Here is a 15,923-nt window from a genome sequence, read left to right as displayed (position 1 = left end):
GGTGGAAAGGCAGCGGGGGTTGGCCTCCCACCCCACCGGCGGCCCCAACCTCCCCCCGGTATCCCAGGAGAGGCGTCGCCTGGGGCACAGGCGGCAGCGCCCGGCACCCGCCGCCCACGTCTGCCCCGAAACGCAGAGACACAGCTCTCTCCAGTGGCCACGTCGGTGGCTCTTAAAAGAGCCTTTGGGTTTGGCGGTGGTAGGGCAGCGGCGGGAGCCTCAGGCGCGCTCCCCGCGGATGCGGCGGGCCAGCTGGATGTCCTTGGGCATGATGGTGACGCGCTTGGCGTGGATGGCGCAGAGGTTGGTGTCCTCGAAGAGCCCCACCAGGTAGGCCTCGCTGGCCTCCTGCAGCGCCATGACGGCCGAGCTCTGGAAGCGCAGGTCGGTCTTGAAGTCCTGCGCGATCTCGCGCACCAGGCGCTGGAAGGGCAGTTTGCGGATCAGCAGCTCCGTCGACTTCTGGTAGCGCCGGATCTCGCGCAGCGCCACCGTGCCGGGCCGGTAGCGGTGCGGCTTCTTCACGCCGCCCGTGGCCGGCGCGCTCTTGCGGGCCGCCTTGGTGGCCAGCTGCTTGCGGGGCGCCTTCCCGCCCGTCGACTTACGCGCCGTCTGCTTCGTACGCGCCATACCGACTGTACGCCTGTATCCCACGAAACCGGGGAAGCGTTGGCGCTTACGGCCCGTATTTATAGAGAGGGGCGGCTCCGCCCTCCCTCCTCTGATTGGTCGAAAATGTGAAGGATTTAATTGGTTAATTCCAAACATCCTGTAAGCGCGGCGGTAGCTGAATCCGCCCCAGCCCTTCCCCAAGGGATGTAGTTGTCTTTCTTCTTCTTTTTTTTCTTTTTCTTTTTTTTTTTTTTTTTTTCCTTTTTTCCCTCCGGGAAGCTTGAAAAAACCTCTTAAAACCTTTTTTCCCTCTGGCTTCTACTTTTGTTTGGCTTATTTTTTTTTTTCCTGAGTTGTCTGTGACTCTTGATTGTGCTTATTTGTTCTATGTTTTAAGCGTGTTATGGGATAAACTACATGACCTTAGTTGCTAAAAAAAGCACACTAACAGTATTTTTGTTTTTAAATTGAAAATAAAGCACTCTATTCTTCCAGAAATAGTTCTATGAAGTATCTAGAACGACGAAATTTAATTAAGCAGCTTTTTGCGTAGTTACATTTCACTAAAAAAAAAATTAAAAAATATTCCTCTGTAAACCTAGAAAATATGTTGTTTTTACCTAACATTGGTATCAGACTTTTTTTGCGGATAGCATGACACTAATCAACTCAATGAAGGGTACAAGTAATAAACGCACGTCGTTAACAAGAAGAAAAATCGCTTCCAAAGAACCGGAACATGGAAATAGTAATTACTGTCTGTGATTTCGTTCTTAAAGAGCACAGTTCGGCATAGAGGGGGTTAACGCGGGATTTTCAAATTGGCCCAATGAGCTCGGCCTTTCCATCAGCCAATCAACAAGCAGAGCACGGATATAAAAAGGAGTCGCCGGCGCTGGTGACTGATGCTTTTTTGTTCCTAGTTCCTGAGGTGCTACTGTACCGCCGAGACCTGTAGCGATGGCGCGCACGAAGCAGACGGCGCGTAAGTCGACGGGCGGGAAGGCGCCCCGCAAGCAGCTGGCCACCAAGGCGGCCCGCAAGAGCGCGCCGGCCACGGGCGGCGTGAAGAAGCCGCACCGCTACCGGCCCGGCACGGTGGCGCTGCGCGAGATCCGGCGCTACCAGAAGTCGACGGAGCTGCTGATCCGCAAACTGCCCTTCCAGCGCCTGGTGCGCGAGATCGCGCAGGACTTCAAGACCGACCTGCGCTTCCAGAGCTCGGCCGTCATGGCGCTGCAGGAGGCCAGCGAGGCCTACCTGGTGGGGCTCTTCGAGGACACCAACCTCTGCGCCATCCACGCCAAGCGCGTCACCATCATGCCCAAGGACATCCAGCTGGCCCGCCGCATCCGCGGGGAGCGCGCCTGAGGCTCCCGCCGCTGCCCTACCACCGCCAAACCCAAAGGCTCTTTTAAGAGCCACCGACGTGGCCACTGGAGAGAGCTGTGTCTCTGCGTTTCGGGGCAGACGTGGGCGGCGGGTGCCGGGCGCTGCCGCCTGTGCCCCAGGCGACGCCTCTCCTGGGATACCGGGGGGAGGTTGGGGCCGCCGGTGGGGTGGGAGGCCAACCCCCGCTGCCTTTCCACCCCCCCGCCGTCTTCCTGCGGCCCACGTGTGTCGGCGGTTCCGAGTCTTTGAGGTTCCCCGTTTCAAGCTGCCGGTGCGGGGCGCGGGAGGAACGGGGTCGAGAGCGGTGTCCGGGGAAGGGGCAGCCTTTCAGCAGGGGGTGAAGGGAGTAAGGGAAGGCGTTTTGGCCGAGGGCTCCCAGCCGCTTTCCGCTGCAGCTCCCGGAGCGCTACCAGTGCTCGGAGCTGCTTCTCGTTCCGGCGCGCGGGCTTTGTCCCGCCCCCGGGTGGCCGAGAGGAGGGCGCCGCCATTTCATGAGCTTCCCGTTTGCGGGAGCTGCTCTGGAGCCGGTTATCGGGGAGCGGCTCTCGCTATAGCGCTTGCCCCCGGCATGCCGGTTTTCTTGCCCGCTGGTGCCTTCCCTTCCCGCTTGGAAGCAGGACCGGGAGAAAGAGTAACGGGGGGCGAGAAGAGGAAGGAGGGGAACGGGTGAGCATGGGGGAGGCGGGAAAACGAAGCCTTGAATCTTGAAGTCTTTCATAACCCGAACGCTTTTCTCCCGAGCCCGGGGGAGCCCCGAGAGTAGATCTTCGGGTATTTGTCTCTGACACAGCGCCATCGAGACATTCTCGTTTGTCGCTTTTAGAAGTCGCCTGTTGCTTCAGGAAGGGCCGGGGGAAGGACTTGGGCAGCGGGGGCTACGGGCGGTGACAGCAAAAAACCAACCCCCCACGTCCTGCCTGCTCGCCCGCCCCACCCCCGCTTTCTCGCGACCGCGAAAACAAAGACACGCACGAACAGCAATCACGGCTCTTTTCTTGAAAGCGTGGGTGGCTCTGAAAAGAGCCTTTGTGTTCTAAAATCGCAACCTATCCCAGGAATCGAGTTTAGCCGCCGAAGCCGTAGAGGGTGCGTCCCTGGCGCTTCAGGGCGTAGACCACGTCCATGGCCGTCACCGTCTTCCTCTTGGCGTGCTCGGTGTAGGTGACGGCGTCGCGGATCACGTTCTCCAGAAAGACCTTCAGGACGCCGCGCGTCTCCTCGTAGATCAGCCCCGAGATGCGCTTGACGCCGCCGCGCCGAGCCAGGCGGCGGATGGCCGGCTTGGTGATGCCCTGGATGTTGTCGCGCAGCACCTTGCGGTGGCGCTTGGCGCCCCCCTTGCCGAGCCCCTTCCCGCCCTTGCCTCTGCCAGACATGCTCTCGCTCTACGCGACCTCAGCAGCGTGTGGCGGGAAGGGCGGCCAGCGCCGGTGTATATGGCCGGCGGTCCGACCTGTTTGAGGACTGCGACGGGGCAGGGCAAGGGCGGGCTCTTCTCTGCGCCCTTCCCCCTGCGGGCAGGGACGTTGGCGCCATCGCCTCCGACGGGGCGGGGGGGGGGTGAGGGCGGGCGGCGGCGGTACCGTCCCGCTCTCGGCCCCGGGAGGCAGCCGACCTCGGTGCTGGCTGGGGCTGAGCGCAGCGGGAGCGGCTCCCCGGGAGTGGGACACCCTCCTTCCTGCCGCGCAGGTCCCGGCATCCCGCCCGTGTCGCTGCGGCACCGGGTGCCCGGGGGGGGGCGGGGAGGGCGGGGGGAACCGGGGCCGGGCGCGGGTCTGCAGCAAAATCCAGCCAATGGGGTCGGCGGGGCCGCGAGCGCCGTTTCCCACCGCGCATCTCCGCCGCCATTTCTCGGCGCTCCCACAAAGCGGGTCGGGGACTGGAGGGGGAGTCGGTGGGGGCGGTTGTGGCGTTCTGGTGGGTCGATGTTTTCCACCGGGGGGGGTCACGGTGGGGTAACGTTCCCCTTGGCCTAGCCCCTTCTTTTAGGAGTATCTTTGGCGCGCGGATTTCCCGCGTGCTGCTTTAGCAGCTGTAGCGTTTCTGGAGAAAATGTTGGTTTTTGCTCGGGGTCACTCGGCCCCACGAATCCGGGGGAGTTGCGGCGGTGACTCCCGCAGGCACGACCGGTGTAGAAAGCCCACACAACCTTGCATGCGGGCGCACAAACACACCCCCTTTTACCTTTTCTGCCTTTAGAATTTCAATTTTCCGTGAATATATGTATTTAATCTTATTTTTACTTTGTTCTCGATCATCAAATAAATGCAATTCCAAGCGTTCGCCGTTTACCATCTCTTTCTTGTCAGGAGTTTTTCCCTGGTTAGTTACACCTGTGCAATACACAGGTTTTTTATTTTTCATGGTTGGTCAGGTATTTGTCATTTTGTTTGATTCTCCCCATTTTTCCCTGTTTCCTAGTGGGTTCCCATTAGTATAATGCTTCCTGATCGTGAAGTTTTTGCTTGGTGATTTCACAGCCCTTTCCCTTTGAGCTGTCACTGTTCGTTATTTGTCCCTTTTCATCCCTTTTTCTTGAAAGAATTTTCTCTTCATTTTCTACTTTGGGTTGGGTGGTTTTGTATTTTTTTTTTCTTTCTCTCTGTAGCCTTTTAGTATATATGCTATTTAATTCAGCTTACGTTTCCCACCATTTTGCTAAGTCTATTTTCATGTGTAGCGAGCCAGTTTTGTAGTGTTTATATCAGCCTTTATTAATATCATCTGATTTACTTGTACAAAAATAGCAAAGACTTATTTACCTTTGCATATCAACCTTAATGGTGTTATTGGCACAGATGAAGCTCCTCAGTTTATGTTAGAATCACTGTCTTCACCAGTTCACTTGGTGTTTGAGGAAAAAAAAAAAGAATTGATATGCAGCCTTTTTTCCTCCCACATTTACAGGCGACAGCATTGCTATGGTTTGAGAAATGCATAACGTTTTATTGTCATTTAGACAATTATTCTATCACCCAATGACCCCTCCCCACCTGGGAAGGGAAATTGGGAAACAAGGAAACATGAGGTTTGAAGTACAAATAGATTTAATAGGACAAGACAAAATAATTAACAATAATAGGTAAGAACCAGTATTGATCCTGATACTACTATAAGATACACAAGGATTATACTCAGCCCATTCTATCAGCAGGAAGCTGTGCACTCCCAGCAGTGCACAGCAAGTGTCAGACACTGCGAGTGCTACGGTTTCGGGAGGAAGGGAAGGGCTCAGGCATCTGGCAGCAGAGCAACGAGTTCTCTGGATCGCTGCCATCAAGGAAGAAACTGAACTACGCAGCAAACTTTCTTATTTATATTGAATGTGATGTTCATTGTATGAAACAATCCTGTTGGCCAGCTTGGGTCAAGTGCCAAAATCTTGCTTCTCCTCATCCCTGCACCTGGCAAGGCTCAAAACCACTGAGACCTTGAATCCCACGTAGCCTACCTGGCTATAAAGTAAATATTTTCATGAATTCAGACACTAAAGCCTTCTAAAATGGCAGTTTTCCCAAGCATTAGAAGTCCTGTGTCACAAAACCAAGGACAAGCATGAATAGAATACAACAGAGAGCTCAGTAAAGTTTCTGCATGTCTATAGAGTGTATCTTCCCTGCTGATTACTTCTCTCAGTATTTAATTAATATTATATACCATTTCCATGATAGTCATTAGTGTGATTTTTCCCTCTATTTGTCTAGATTCAGAAGACCACTTTTGTTCTCTTCAGAGACGCTGGAAGAATTATTTTTCCCTTCTCATCTGGCGTAGTTGTTTTTAATCATGTAATTTTTTGCACATCTTTTCTAGAGCTTTGCTTTAATTTCACCTAATTACTTCAATCGTGTAGGTGTTAGTATTCTTGTAGATTACCCGCTTTGATTTTTTAATTCTCTGTATGTGGTTTAGGGGAAATAGGTATTCTGCCTTGCAAGCTGCCCTATTCACCTCCCATCATTAGTGCTGATTTAGACTCTCTCAAAAAGTTGCAATCTCTTCTAGCATCCATTCCTTGCTTCTTTTTAGTTCGCTAGATCTATTTTTCTGACATTTGTTATGTGGTTAATATTTTTTTCCATGCAATCTTACCTTTGCTTATTTTTACGGCATAGTTGATCCTCTTTATATTAGACTTCCTTAAATAATCAACTTTTCATCCTTATCTGAGGTCCATTACTTCTTAAGAGTAACAACCCAGCTGAAGAACCAAAGCAGCTAACAATGTAATTTATTCCTGACCTAAGCAATATCTTAACTTCAAAAGGGATAAAAATCAAAGATGGTCTGAAGCACGAATTTTTATTATGACTGATTTTATATGGAATCTTTATAAATATGATAGCAACGTACAGGCACATAACATTGATCTATTACAGTGTGCTTGGCTTATTTGAAGAAATATTATTCTATATTTCATGATTGTTAAAGTCAAGTTATGCTTATCCAATTTCATCTTCTTCCACACCAAACAACAGACAGTTTAATTTTCTTGGTTTTATTTTAGCATAATGTATGTGTGTGGTATCTTTCTAAACTTTTCACTGGCAAGTCTAGGTATAAAATAACATTGTGTATACTATTGAAATGTTGAGGAACTCCTGAAAAATAGGCAAAATTAAACCAAAAGGAGGGCCTACAGCCTATTTACAGGAGCTTAAACTTTCCTGTGTTCTGGAAAACAAGGAAGGAACTTTGAGCAATTTGCATTGATCGAATTCTGGGATAACACTTCATTTCCTAATATGACATCTTGGTCTTGTATTTTATGGCCAGTGCTCATCCTTCACTCCTGGTCGTTCATTTACATGGATATTGTTACTCAAAACCAACGAGTATATGAACTACCTATTAATCATTATTTTTTATAATTCAGCTTTTTCCATTAATCAAGAAAGTATGGGGAGGGTGGAAAGTTCTGTTTTCCTCTTCATGATCAGGCAGCATTAGTTGGAAGAGCCTTGAGCTGTCTCCTGTGATGTGGGAAGGCAGCCAGGGCACACTGGAGTGAAGGAGCAGGTTAGGTGAGGGCAGGAAGGAGTGAGGAAATGCCTCTATTCCTCTTCCCACTCTAGGTATGTCACAGCAGATAGTAGCGCACCTCTTCCCTTCTGCATCAGCTTTCAATCTCCCATCCTGCCATTCCTGCTAATACTCCTGGCTTTCCCAAAAGACAACCATCCCCTTGAGGAGGCTGTTGAACAATGTGAATTTCAAAATTAGTTTTCTCTTCAGTGACCTACTTTTCTTTGGGGTTTTGAGGAAAACTATTTAGTTATTTGAAGGAGCTGCTGATCTCTCAGTAGACCTGCCAGCACAAGTATTTTCAGTTCAATAGGAGAATTAATATCAACTTGGAAAATCTGTGTTGTGTTTTTTTAAACCAGCCCAAAGTATTGTGATAGAAATGTTGCAATTTGGAGAAAGATATTTGCTTCACCTCCTCAAGCAGAAGCCTGTGATAAATGTGCTATTTTACTTATGTGAGAAATTTGTGAGGGAAAGAATAAATCTGCATCACATTCGCAGGGAAATGTAAATGTTTTCAGAGCATAATCACAGGAAATGTGAAGTCCAGGTAAACATGGAGATGGACATTTGCCTAGAGTGACAGTAGATGTGATGAAAACATTACAGAAGTTGTCCATTTCCATGAAAACAAGTTATTTTTTGTAAGATGCATCAAAAATTTGTTAATTAAAGCACAAGAAAAATTATATTTTTGTGCATCCTACTCATATGGAGACTTCAAGCTGTCAATCTCTGCCCAGGCCATCTGTCAGGAAACTGAAGACAGGCCCACGGGCGTGTCTGGTGGTTATCCCCTCAATATAAAGGAGAATGCCACATTTTGCACCTGACAGCTCAATATGTCCCAAAATTACTGCTGGAATCTCTGAGGTTTTGGTCAGCTTAGCCCTAGCTTTCATTCTCATTCACCTGGACTGACCTGAAGGACCTGGCGCCCAGGCTGACTGTTCCCCAAGGGTCTGACTATCTCAGGGCACAGCAGGGTTTCTTCTCAGGTGTGCGTTTGCCTCTGGGCTCTACTTGCGACTGTGGGCTGAAGGCCACCACTTGTGCATTCAAAGTCACTTTCCTCCAGCTGGAAATCCTCGTGCAGTGTGGATTGTGGCAGCTCCTACCCTGGGAACAGTGGGGTTCATGTCTGACAGAGCTTTATAAACCTCATTAAAATCACGTATGTATTTATCAATTACTGATGCTTAAAAGTGTTACCTTTTAATCCATTAGTGTGTTTATGCAGTAACCCTTGCTGATTATCCCCAAACTCACAGAGATGGACAAGGGATAGCTTGGGCTGGAAGAAAAAAAACACATTGGAAAAAGTTACAAAGTCCTTTTCAAGGTAATGATCGAGTTCCGCCCCCTCCCTTCACCCCCCCCCATTTTTCAATATATAGTAATTAAATATTAATCTTATTGGTATTATCTTGATAATGATTACCCTATGCTGCTTTTGTTCTATATAATAATGTCCTTTTACACTTCCAGTGTGTATATGTGCACGCACACATGCAAACGCATCCGCATATCCAGTATGAATTTTTCTGTTAAAATGCCTTCCACCTAAAAAAGCATTAGAGCTGCTCTGATGTGGCTACAAGGTCCTTTAGCACTTTGCAGTCTGTACATGCACAGTGAGCGCCTAGGACTTGCAACTGACGGGGAGGTTCATGGCCTATAGAGACATGCGGACTTGGACTTCTGGATCATACCGCACGGTGGCAAATCAAACCATCCTTTTAATTATAAACAAAATCTCCATTTGCCTGATCTGTAACAGTGCTCTTGCCATGATCTTTATGGCATACACCTCTTGGACTCTCCAAGCTTTAGGCATTTTGGATGTCATTAAATGAGTGTAAACTTCAGCCTTCTCATTTATTATCTTTCTTTTGACCATAGCTTTCAGTTTCACTGCCTGTCCTCCTGCCCCTGATCCCTGACTCAGTCTTCAGAACTGTCTCACCACCATCTTCCACCTTCACTGAAACCTCCAGGTTGATCCTAATAAAAAAATACTCCCACGACAGAAAAGAATAAATAAATAACTGAATAAATATTTTTTTTCAATGATCAGAAGTACTAAAATGAAAATAATTTGAATGTCAAGAATCACCAGAAGACTAATGGAGCACAAAACAGAAGATATTGAATCTTTGTAGCATTGTGTGAAATAGTTGCACCTTGACTACTGTGCACATTTCTGGCCTCTAAATCAAAAAAAAAAAAAAAAAAAGTAGTGTAGCTGGAAAAGAAATTTCTGAGAAAAGTGATAAAGATGAATAAAGGTCTAAAATGCCTTCCCTACTGAGGATATTAGGATGTTTTCAGAGCAGGGACAACTACTATGTGAAGATGTCCTTACTTATCTTTTTTACTATCTATAAGGTCAGTGGCTAAGTCTACCAAATTTAGTGAGGTCCAATCTAATTATAAAATTAGTTGCCAGCAAAAGCTTATTGAGGCCAGAAGAGCTGCCTAAATATCACCACAGGTGGTTTCCTGAAGGAAATAGACTCCTTATCTCTATAGCTTTTTTTCAAAATGACAGAGAAGAGCCGAAGATGAGGAGTGAAAAAGTGAGGATGGAACCATCTCTCTCCTCTATAGAAATGAATTCTGGAGAGCACAGCTGCTTGCATAACTGCGAGCATTTCCTGACACTGGTGTTAAATAGTTCTCATTTCATAAAGTCTTCCACACTGATCCCTGTGGTATCAAGTGCCATTCAATTACATGCACTTGTTGAGAGTGGGAAAGTAACAGAAGATCTGTGAGGAGAACTGTAAACACACTCAAGTTACTTGCATGCGGGGTGCTGGAAAACTCATATATCACACTAATCGTTGTTTAGTCTTATGTGCTCGGCAAGTAGGACATCTGCGCTTAGATAAAGTAGGCCTGTGATGGACTCAGGGGCACCCTATCCAACTTGCCTGAGCTTCCTGCCCTACTGTGGAAGAAGATCTAAGCACAGTGAAAAACTATTCCTGTCTGAATCCTTGAAATACAGGCAAGCTCTTGCTCTCTCGCTCCCTTGCTAACAAGGACTCTCTCTCACTCCATGGTGCCTGCATTCCCTGCTTGCATGCCCCTGCCCAGGTGTTGCTTTGGAGATTCCCCGAACTGCAAGGTATCAAGATAAAATTTGGTTTTTATCTTTCATCCGTGGTTTTGTGGTTGTTCCTGCGTCCTACCTATATCAGCTTACACATTGAGAATCAGTTTTTTTTTTTTTTTCTCATAAGGTCAACAAAATCTCCAACAATCAATCCCAAAACCAAACACACCCACCCACAGCTCCTATTCACTTAATTTTTTATTTTTTTTTTTAAGGGGATTTCAAGTTACTTAGTGTCCTGGTTTGTGTAAATATTTTCATGCTTGTCTCACAAACTACTTAGGGAGGCACTAGAGGAAGTTCCATGACATGAAAAAGCTGCAGTGCCTGTCGGAAGAGGGAAGGACTTGGTTTCTATTTGAAATCCCTCCACACATGTCAAGAGCCATATCATTCATATGCAAAGTGTAGACTTGAAACAATCGAATTCATAAAGAGGTGATAGATAGAATTGCCATCTGCAGAGCAGAAAAGTTTGTCTGTATCAGCCTAGTTAGTGTGGTGGGGTTGTTTCTGTACCACGCAGGCTCGCATCATGTTTTCTAGGACAGAAACGAAAAAGGGGGGAAATGACCTAATGATCACGGGCTCCTTACAGAAATAGTTTTACCAACCAGGATGGTCTGTTGCTCTCTCAGCAGTGAAGTTTGCAGAATCAAAATAACATTTTCTAACAAAGTGAGCTGAAGCCCCGACTGCAGCAGCCACAGGATAAATAAAGCACAGTTAAAATAAAACCAACAGCCGATACGAGAAACGCTGGAGGTAGTCAAGAGGCGGGGGGGGGTTTGATGAGCGGCCAGGGCAGGGTGCTCCCCACCCTGCGGTGGCATCCAACAGACTCACCCTCCTCGCCAGAGGATTAACTGAATGGAAAGGACCGGGGCGGGGTGGCGGAGAAGGGAGCTGGAGGGAGGGAGAGGGAAAGGGAAGGAGAGGAGGAGGAGGAGGAAGAGAAGGGAGGGAGGCTCCTTCCCAGGCGAGATTGGTCAGAAATTGCTGCAGCGGCGCCGGGGGCCGCCCCTACCCGGGAGCTGCGGCCGAGCCTAGACCGATGTACGGTGTTGGGGAGAATCCCCCAAACCGAACGATCCCCCCGTTACTCAGCTGTGCGACAGCAATATTAGGGAGCCTCTCAGAAGATGCAAAGAGAAGGACAAACAAGGAGTTAGCTACGGTTTATGACAATCTTCTTCTCGTCAATATTAGATACACTCAGAGCAAGTATTGTTACCTGCAAATGAAGGTTTCTGCTGCGTTTCTACAGCTACAGTGCAATTGGCTTTCAGACTTCACTCCTGTTATTCAAATTTCCCAAATATCAGCATTAGCGCCCCTGTAATTGTGTGAATAGAGATGTGAGTTTATTTCATGTTTAACAATGTCTAAATCGATACTGTACTATAAACCTGAAATAAACAATGCCAATAACTTTTTTTAAAGACTTCATTTGGTGTCTAAGTAGGCCTGTTTTCAACAGAATATATGAAGTAAACTACTGATGATACTATTCAAAAGGTTTCCACATACTGCACTAGATTTGTAAGTTAGTCCTACTTGATTGTACTTTGGTTTGCTATGTATGATCCCAGAGAGGTACTAGAGAAACTAAGTATTTGAGTGAAGGGGTTTGAGAATAATTTATTAATTAACCTGTAAGCATTCAACCTTTGTGTAGACTCTGTCACATAAATGCTCAAAACAGTTTTACTAAGAACAGCCCATAGTTCTTGGATCTACGGATATATGCTCAATAGCAGGCATCATGGATATACACTCAATAGTAGGTGAATAATTCCTTTCACTTCTGTAGGTAAATGCTCTAACTTGCCTACATTTTTGTAAATATAGTAGCTTAAAGCAACCTCTCCTCCTGAAAGATGGGGGGTGGAGGGGGAAATTAGAAAAAAAAAAAAAAGTCACACTTTCCTCTGCAGAAGACTGCTTAGTATCAAGGGAATTTGGACAGTCTTTTTGCTGGCCATACTCAGGTTGTTACAGAACAAACAGCATAGTCTTTTTCAAGAAAAACATGAGTAAGATTTTTTTGAAGGAAAAGAACATTTAAGGACTTTTCCCATACACTGTTGCCACTATGAAGAAGTTAATCAAAGTGTCAATGTTGTATTATCACTTCACTCTGTTTAAGTTGTCTGTCTTGGGAATTTTTCTGCAAGTGAGCATCGGTTTTATTGTGTGGGGCTTTTTGTTTGTTTGGGGTTCTTTGTTGTTGTTTGGGGGGTTTTTTTTGGTTGGTTTGTTTTTTTAATATATTACCTTGTGTATTATCTTCTAGTGAAGTAACTACAGAATTTATAACATCCTTTAAACCAGACTGAGAGATTGTACTACCTATGCCATAAGGTGAAAAGTAGTTTAGGTCATCTATGACACTATTTTTTTCATGACCATCAGGATCTGTCATACACTGTTCTTAAATCTAAAACCTTCCTTCTTTATGTAGAAATCTGTTCAAGGATTTAGGCTAGTTAGAAAGACTTTTGGGGAAGGATACAGATTAATTAGAAATTCAGCATCTGAACTGAAATAAAATACTTGTTCTTAAAAAAAACCCTTTAAGTCTCACCTGACACATAAGTTAATAGGTGTTATACTCCACTTCTCTAATATATAAATTACTTTTATTTAACTGTGGTATATAGACAAGATGTGTTCATTTTTAACATAGGGACATGAAAGAGAAGAATATAGCCATTCTACATTAGAAGGGCATGGCTAGTCAGGAGAAACAAGAAATATGAACTATACACGGTAACCGTAGGAAAAAATATTCCAGTCATATTTTAGCCAAAGAAATAGAAGATTGGCAATACAGAACTCAACAGTTTGCCTGTACTAATAAAAACATGTTAAAAAACATTGCAATAATGCTGCTGATAGCAAACAGAACATTAGTCAAACTGCTATGAAAGGAGACCAAGCTCTTTATATGCACCCGTGGGAAAGTAACCGAAGATCAGTGAGAAGGACTGTAAACACACTCAAGTTACTTGCATGCAGAGTGCTGGAAAACACATATATCCTATTGTTTAGTCTTATGTGCTCGGCAAGTAGGACATCTGTGCTTAGATAAAGTAGGCCTGTTATGGACTCAGGAGCACCTTATCAAACATGCCTGAGCTTCCTGCCCTACTGTGGAAGAAGATTAAAGCACAGTGGAAAAACTACTCTTGTCTGAATCCTTGAAATACAGGCAAAAACAACAAGTCTGAGCTCTTGCTCTCTCACTCTCTTGCTATCAAGGGCTCTCTCACTCCACGGTGCCTGCATCCCTGCTTGCATGCCTCTGTCTGGGTGCTACTTTGGAGAATCCCCTATCTGCAAGGTATTGAGATTAAATTAGTTCTTTGCCTTTTATTTGTGGTTTTGTGGTTGTTCCTGCATCTTGGCCTGTGTCAGCTCACACAGTACCATCTCAAGGGAGAAACATGGCTAGAAAGCCAGAGAACAAAATGGTACATTTGTTGAATTACCATTACTGAATATAACTAGTTTGTAGTGAAGATGATAACAGAAAAAAAAAAAACCACACACCCCCTTTAGAATGGGTTTCAATCTACCCATATCTCATTTAGAAAAAAAATGATAGAATACTTGTGTTTAAGTGATTTTTTTCAAACATCAGTGGGTGAAAAAAACTCTTCTTCCTTAATTTCCAGGAGAAGCAGAACTGACATACTCCTTTCTCAGGCACTTCAGTGTGAGCATTCTTCTTGAAAAGAGAGAAATGCTCCCTCCTCACAGCATGTTACCGAGGGCAAAAATGAAACTCAGGAGGCCTCTGTTTCAAAACAAGGGATTTTCAAATGGCCCAATCAGGACCTTCTGCAAATCAATGCTGTGCTTCAGACCCACGCAATCTCTTCCCTCCATAGTAAATATCCACCAATAGAAGGTTATTTCTCTTAACGTACTCCGTAAAAGAAACTCAGATTATCAAACAAACAAAAAAAAAATCCTCAAGTATTCTAAACCTAACTCGAGTCTCAAGTTTCAGCTTGGCTCCAAAAGTGTCCTGCAGTTATGGTTTCAAAATATGTCTCTGAATAGTAGACGATTAATATGTAATGCAGTTTCTTTATACGAGACAGGGTTGATAAAGAAAGAAAAAGTATTCTGCCTATTTCAGAGAAGAAAAAAAAAAAATCAACAAACCAACCAAACAACAAAACCCGCCCACCGACTTGAAAATTGTGTAAGAAGCAAATACCGTTTAAAACCAGTCCCGTAATTCTCATCTTGTTTCCAAGCAACACTTCAGCCGGGAACTCCCGTGTTACCTCCCTCTGCTTGAAAAAACGGTTTCAATTAGCACATTGACTCACTCCTCTGCCTCCTGAGGGAGAACACTTCAAAAACAGCAGTTTTCCTCGACTTATTTCTGAAGGGGCGCTTTTAAAGAACAAATAAAACACCATCCCCCACCGCCCCGCCCCAGCCCTCAGGCAGCCTCATTCGGAGGCTCCCGCGGTGCATTCCTGGCTCCCCTTCGAGCAGTTTTGTTTTCTTCTGCATAAAGCAAGACAAAGAAAAGAAAAACTTGTTTTATCTATATGTACCTAACAACGGAAGGAATGCGGTGACCTTTACAGTGGAAGAAAAAAAACACCCCAAACTGTTTCATCTGTTCCGAGGAAACACAGAGCAGAGAGGAGCCTTCGCTACCTTCCAGCGGGGAGGACTCCCCGAGGCATCAATACCGGAGAGGTGCCTCCCTACAAATACTCTCGCTGATTATCTTGATTTATATCCCCCCGACATCCCCCTTTCCTTGTTGAAAGCTGCCTCTGACAACGTCTGAGGCTCTACCCGTCGCTCCGGCCCCCACCTTCAAGAAGCCGGAGGCGGCGGCGGGGCGCAGCTCTAAAGCCCGCGGCCCTCAGCGTTACCGAGCAGATCACCGCGGCCGTGACCGCCTCCACGGAGCCCAAGGAGCTCCCACGCTCAAATAGGCCAAGGCAGCAGTGAAGAGCCCTAAGACGCCGTCGGCTGCCTGCGGCCAAGAGCCCCCAAAAGGCTGCACCGAAGGGCGCCAGGAGCACCCATGAGACGATACTATAAAAGGAAAGGAAACTTTTGCGAATAAACCCTAGAGAGGTTTTAAACGCCAGGCACGTTATCAGAATGAAAAAGAAAGAGCTGAATCATCAGCTCGAGTCCAGAGTGGTACACGATAATCCCCTGCAACACGTATATTTGAGTGTCAGTCATGCTTCTGTAGGAATTCGCCCGATACGGAAACGTACACTTCAGCCTATTTTGTTTTAAACTGCGATCCTCCTTAACGATTTCCCCCGCCACCCCCATCACGTACTCAGAATAGCTGACGCCGTCCTGGGAAACAGCCCTAGCTCAGTTATAGGAAATATTTATAATTCTATCACTATTGCCTGGAAGCCGTAAGTTACAAACAAGCAAAAAAAAAAGAAGAACCTCCGGAGGCAACAAAACGCCAAAGCAACCACTGCGCACAAAGCGCTGAGATTCCCTTTTTCCACCCGCGAAACCGGAGCAGCAGCGGTTCCCCCTCTCTCCCGCCCGGCCCCGCATTTGAAAACCGCGGGCTCCCCCCCAGGCCGGCCGGCGGGGGACCCGCCCCTCGCCCTGGGTGGGCACCCAAACCCCGCCCGCTCCCCGGCCCACCGCCGCGGGGCTTCACGGTGCCTCCTCTAGAACCACGGAGGCGGAGAGCAGCGAGCCCTCGCCACTCCTTGCCGTGTTCTCATCTCCTCTCCTTCCATCGTGCTGA

The 15,923-nt window shown here is 46.7% G+C and overlaps 3 protein-coding genes across 3 annotated transcripts; 1 reads left to right on the top strand and 2 right to left on the bottom strand.

Moving 5' to 3' along the window:
• Nucleotides 1-219: 219 nt before the first annotated feature.
• Nucleotides 220-630, bottom strand: LOC141479296 (histone H3). The gene has a single exon (XM_074168398.1). The coding sequence runs from the start codon at nt 628-630 to the stop codon at nt 220-222; it is 411 nt and encodes a 136-aa protein (XP_074024499.1).
• Nucleotides 631-1,572: 942 nt separating this feature from the next.
• LOC141479304 (histone H3) lies at nt 1,573-1,983 on the top strand. The gene has a single exon (XM_074168406.1). The coding sequence runs from the start codon at nt 1,573-1,575 to the stop codon at nt 1,981-1,983; it is 411 nt and encodes a 136-aa protein (XP_074024507.1).
• Nucleotides 1,984-3,068: 1,085 nt separating this feature from the next.
• Nucleotides 3,069-3,380, bottom strand: LOC141479670 (histone H4). The gene has a single exon (XM_074168949.1). It carries the CDS (start codon nt 3,378-3,380, stop codon nt 3,069-3,071), a length of 312 nt encoding a protein of 103 aa, XP_074025050.1.
• Between the last annotated feature and the right edge of the window lie 12,543 nt (nt 3,381-15,923).

Source organism: Numenius arquata, chromosome 2 (genome assembly GCF_964106895.1).
Source record: "Numenius arquata chromosome 2, bNumArq3.hap1.1, whole genome shotgun sequence".
Classification (NCBI taxonomy): Eukaryota; Metazoa; Chordata; class Aves; order Charadriiformes; family Scolopacidae; genus Numenius; species Numenius arquata.
This window is presented reverse-complemented; position numbering and strand designations above follow the sequence as displayed.

Bases quoted from the DNA above. Each gene is read 5' to 3' on its own strand.
- LOC141479296 (XM_074168398.1), bottom strand. From the start codon at position 630: ATGGCGCGTACGAAGCAGACGGCGCGTAAGTCGACGGGCGGGAAGGCG.
- LOC141479304 (XM_074168406.1), top strand. From the start codon at position 1,573: ATGGCGCGCACGAAGCAGACGGCGCGTAAGTCGACGGGCGGGAAGGCG.
- LOC141479670 (XM_074168949.1), bottom strand. From the start codon at position 3,380: ATGTCTGGCAGAGGCAAGGGCGGGAAGGGGCTCGGCAAGGGGGGCGCC.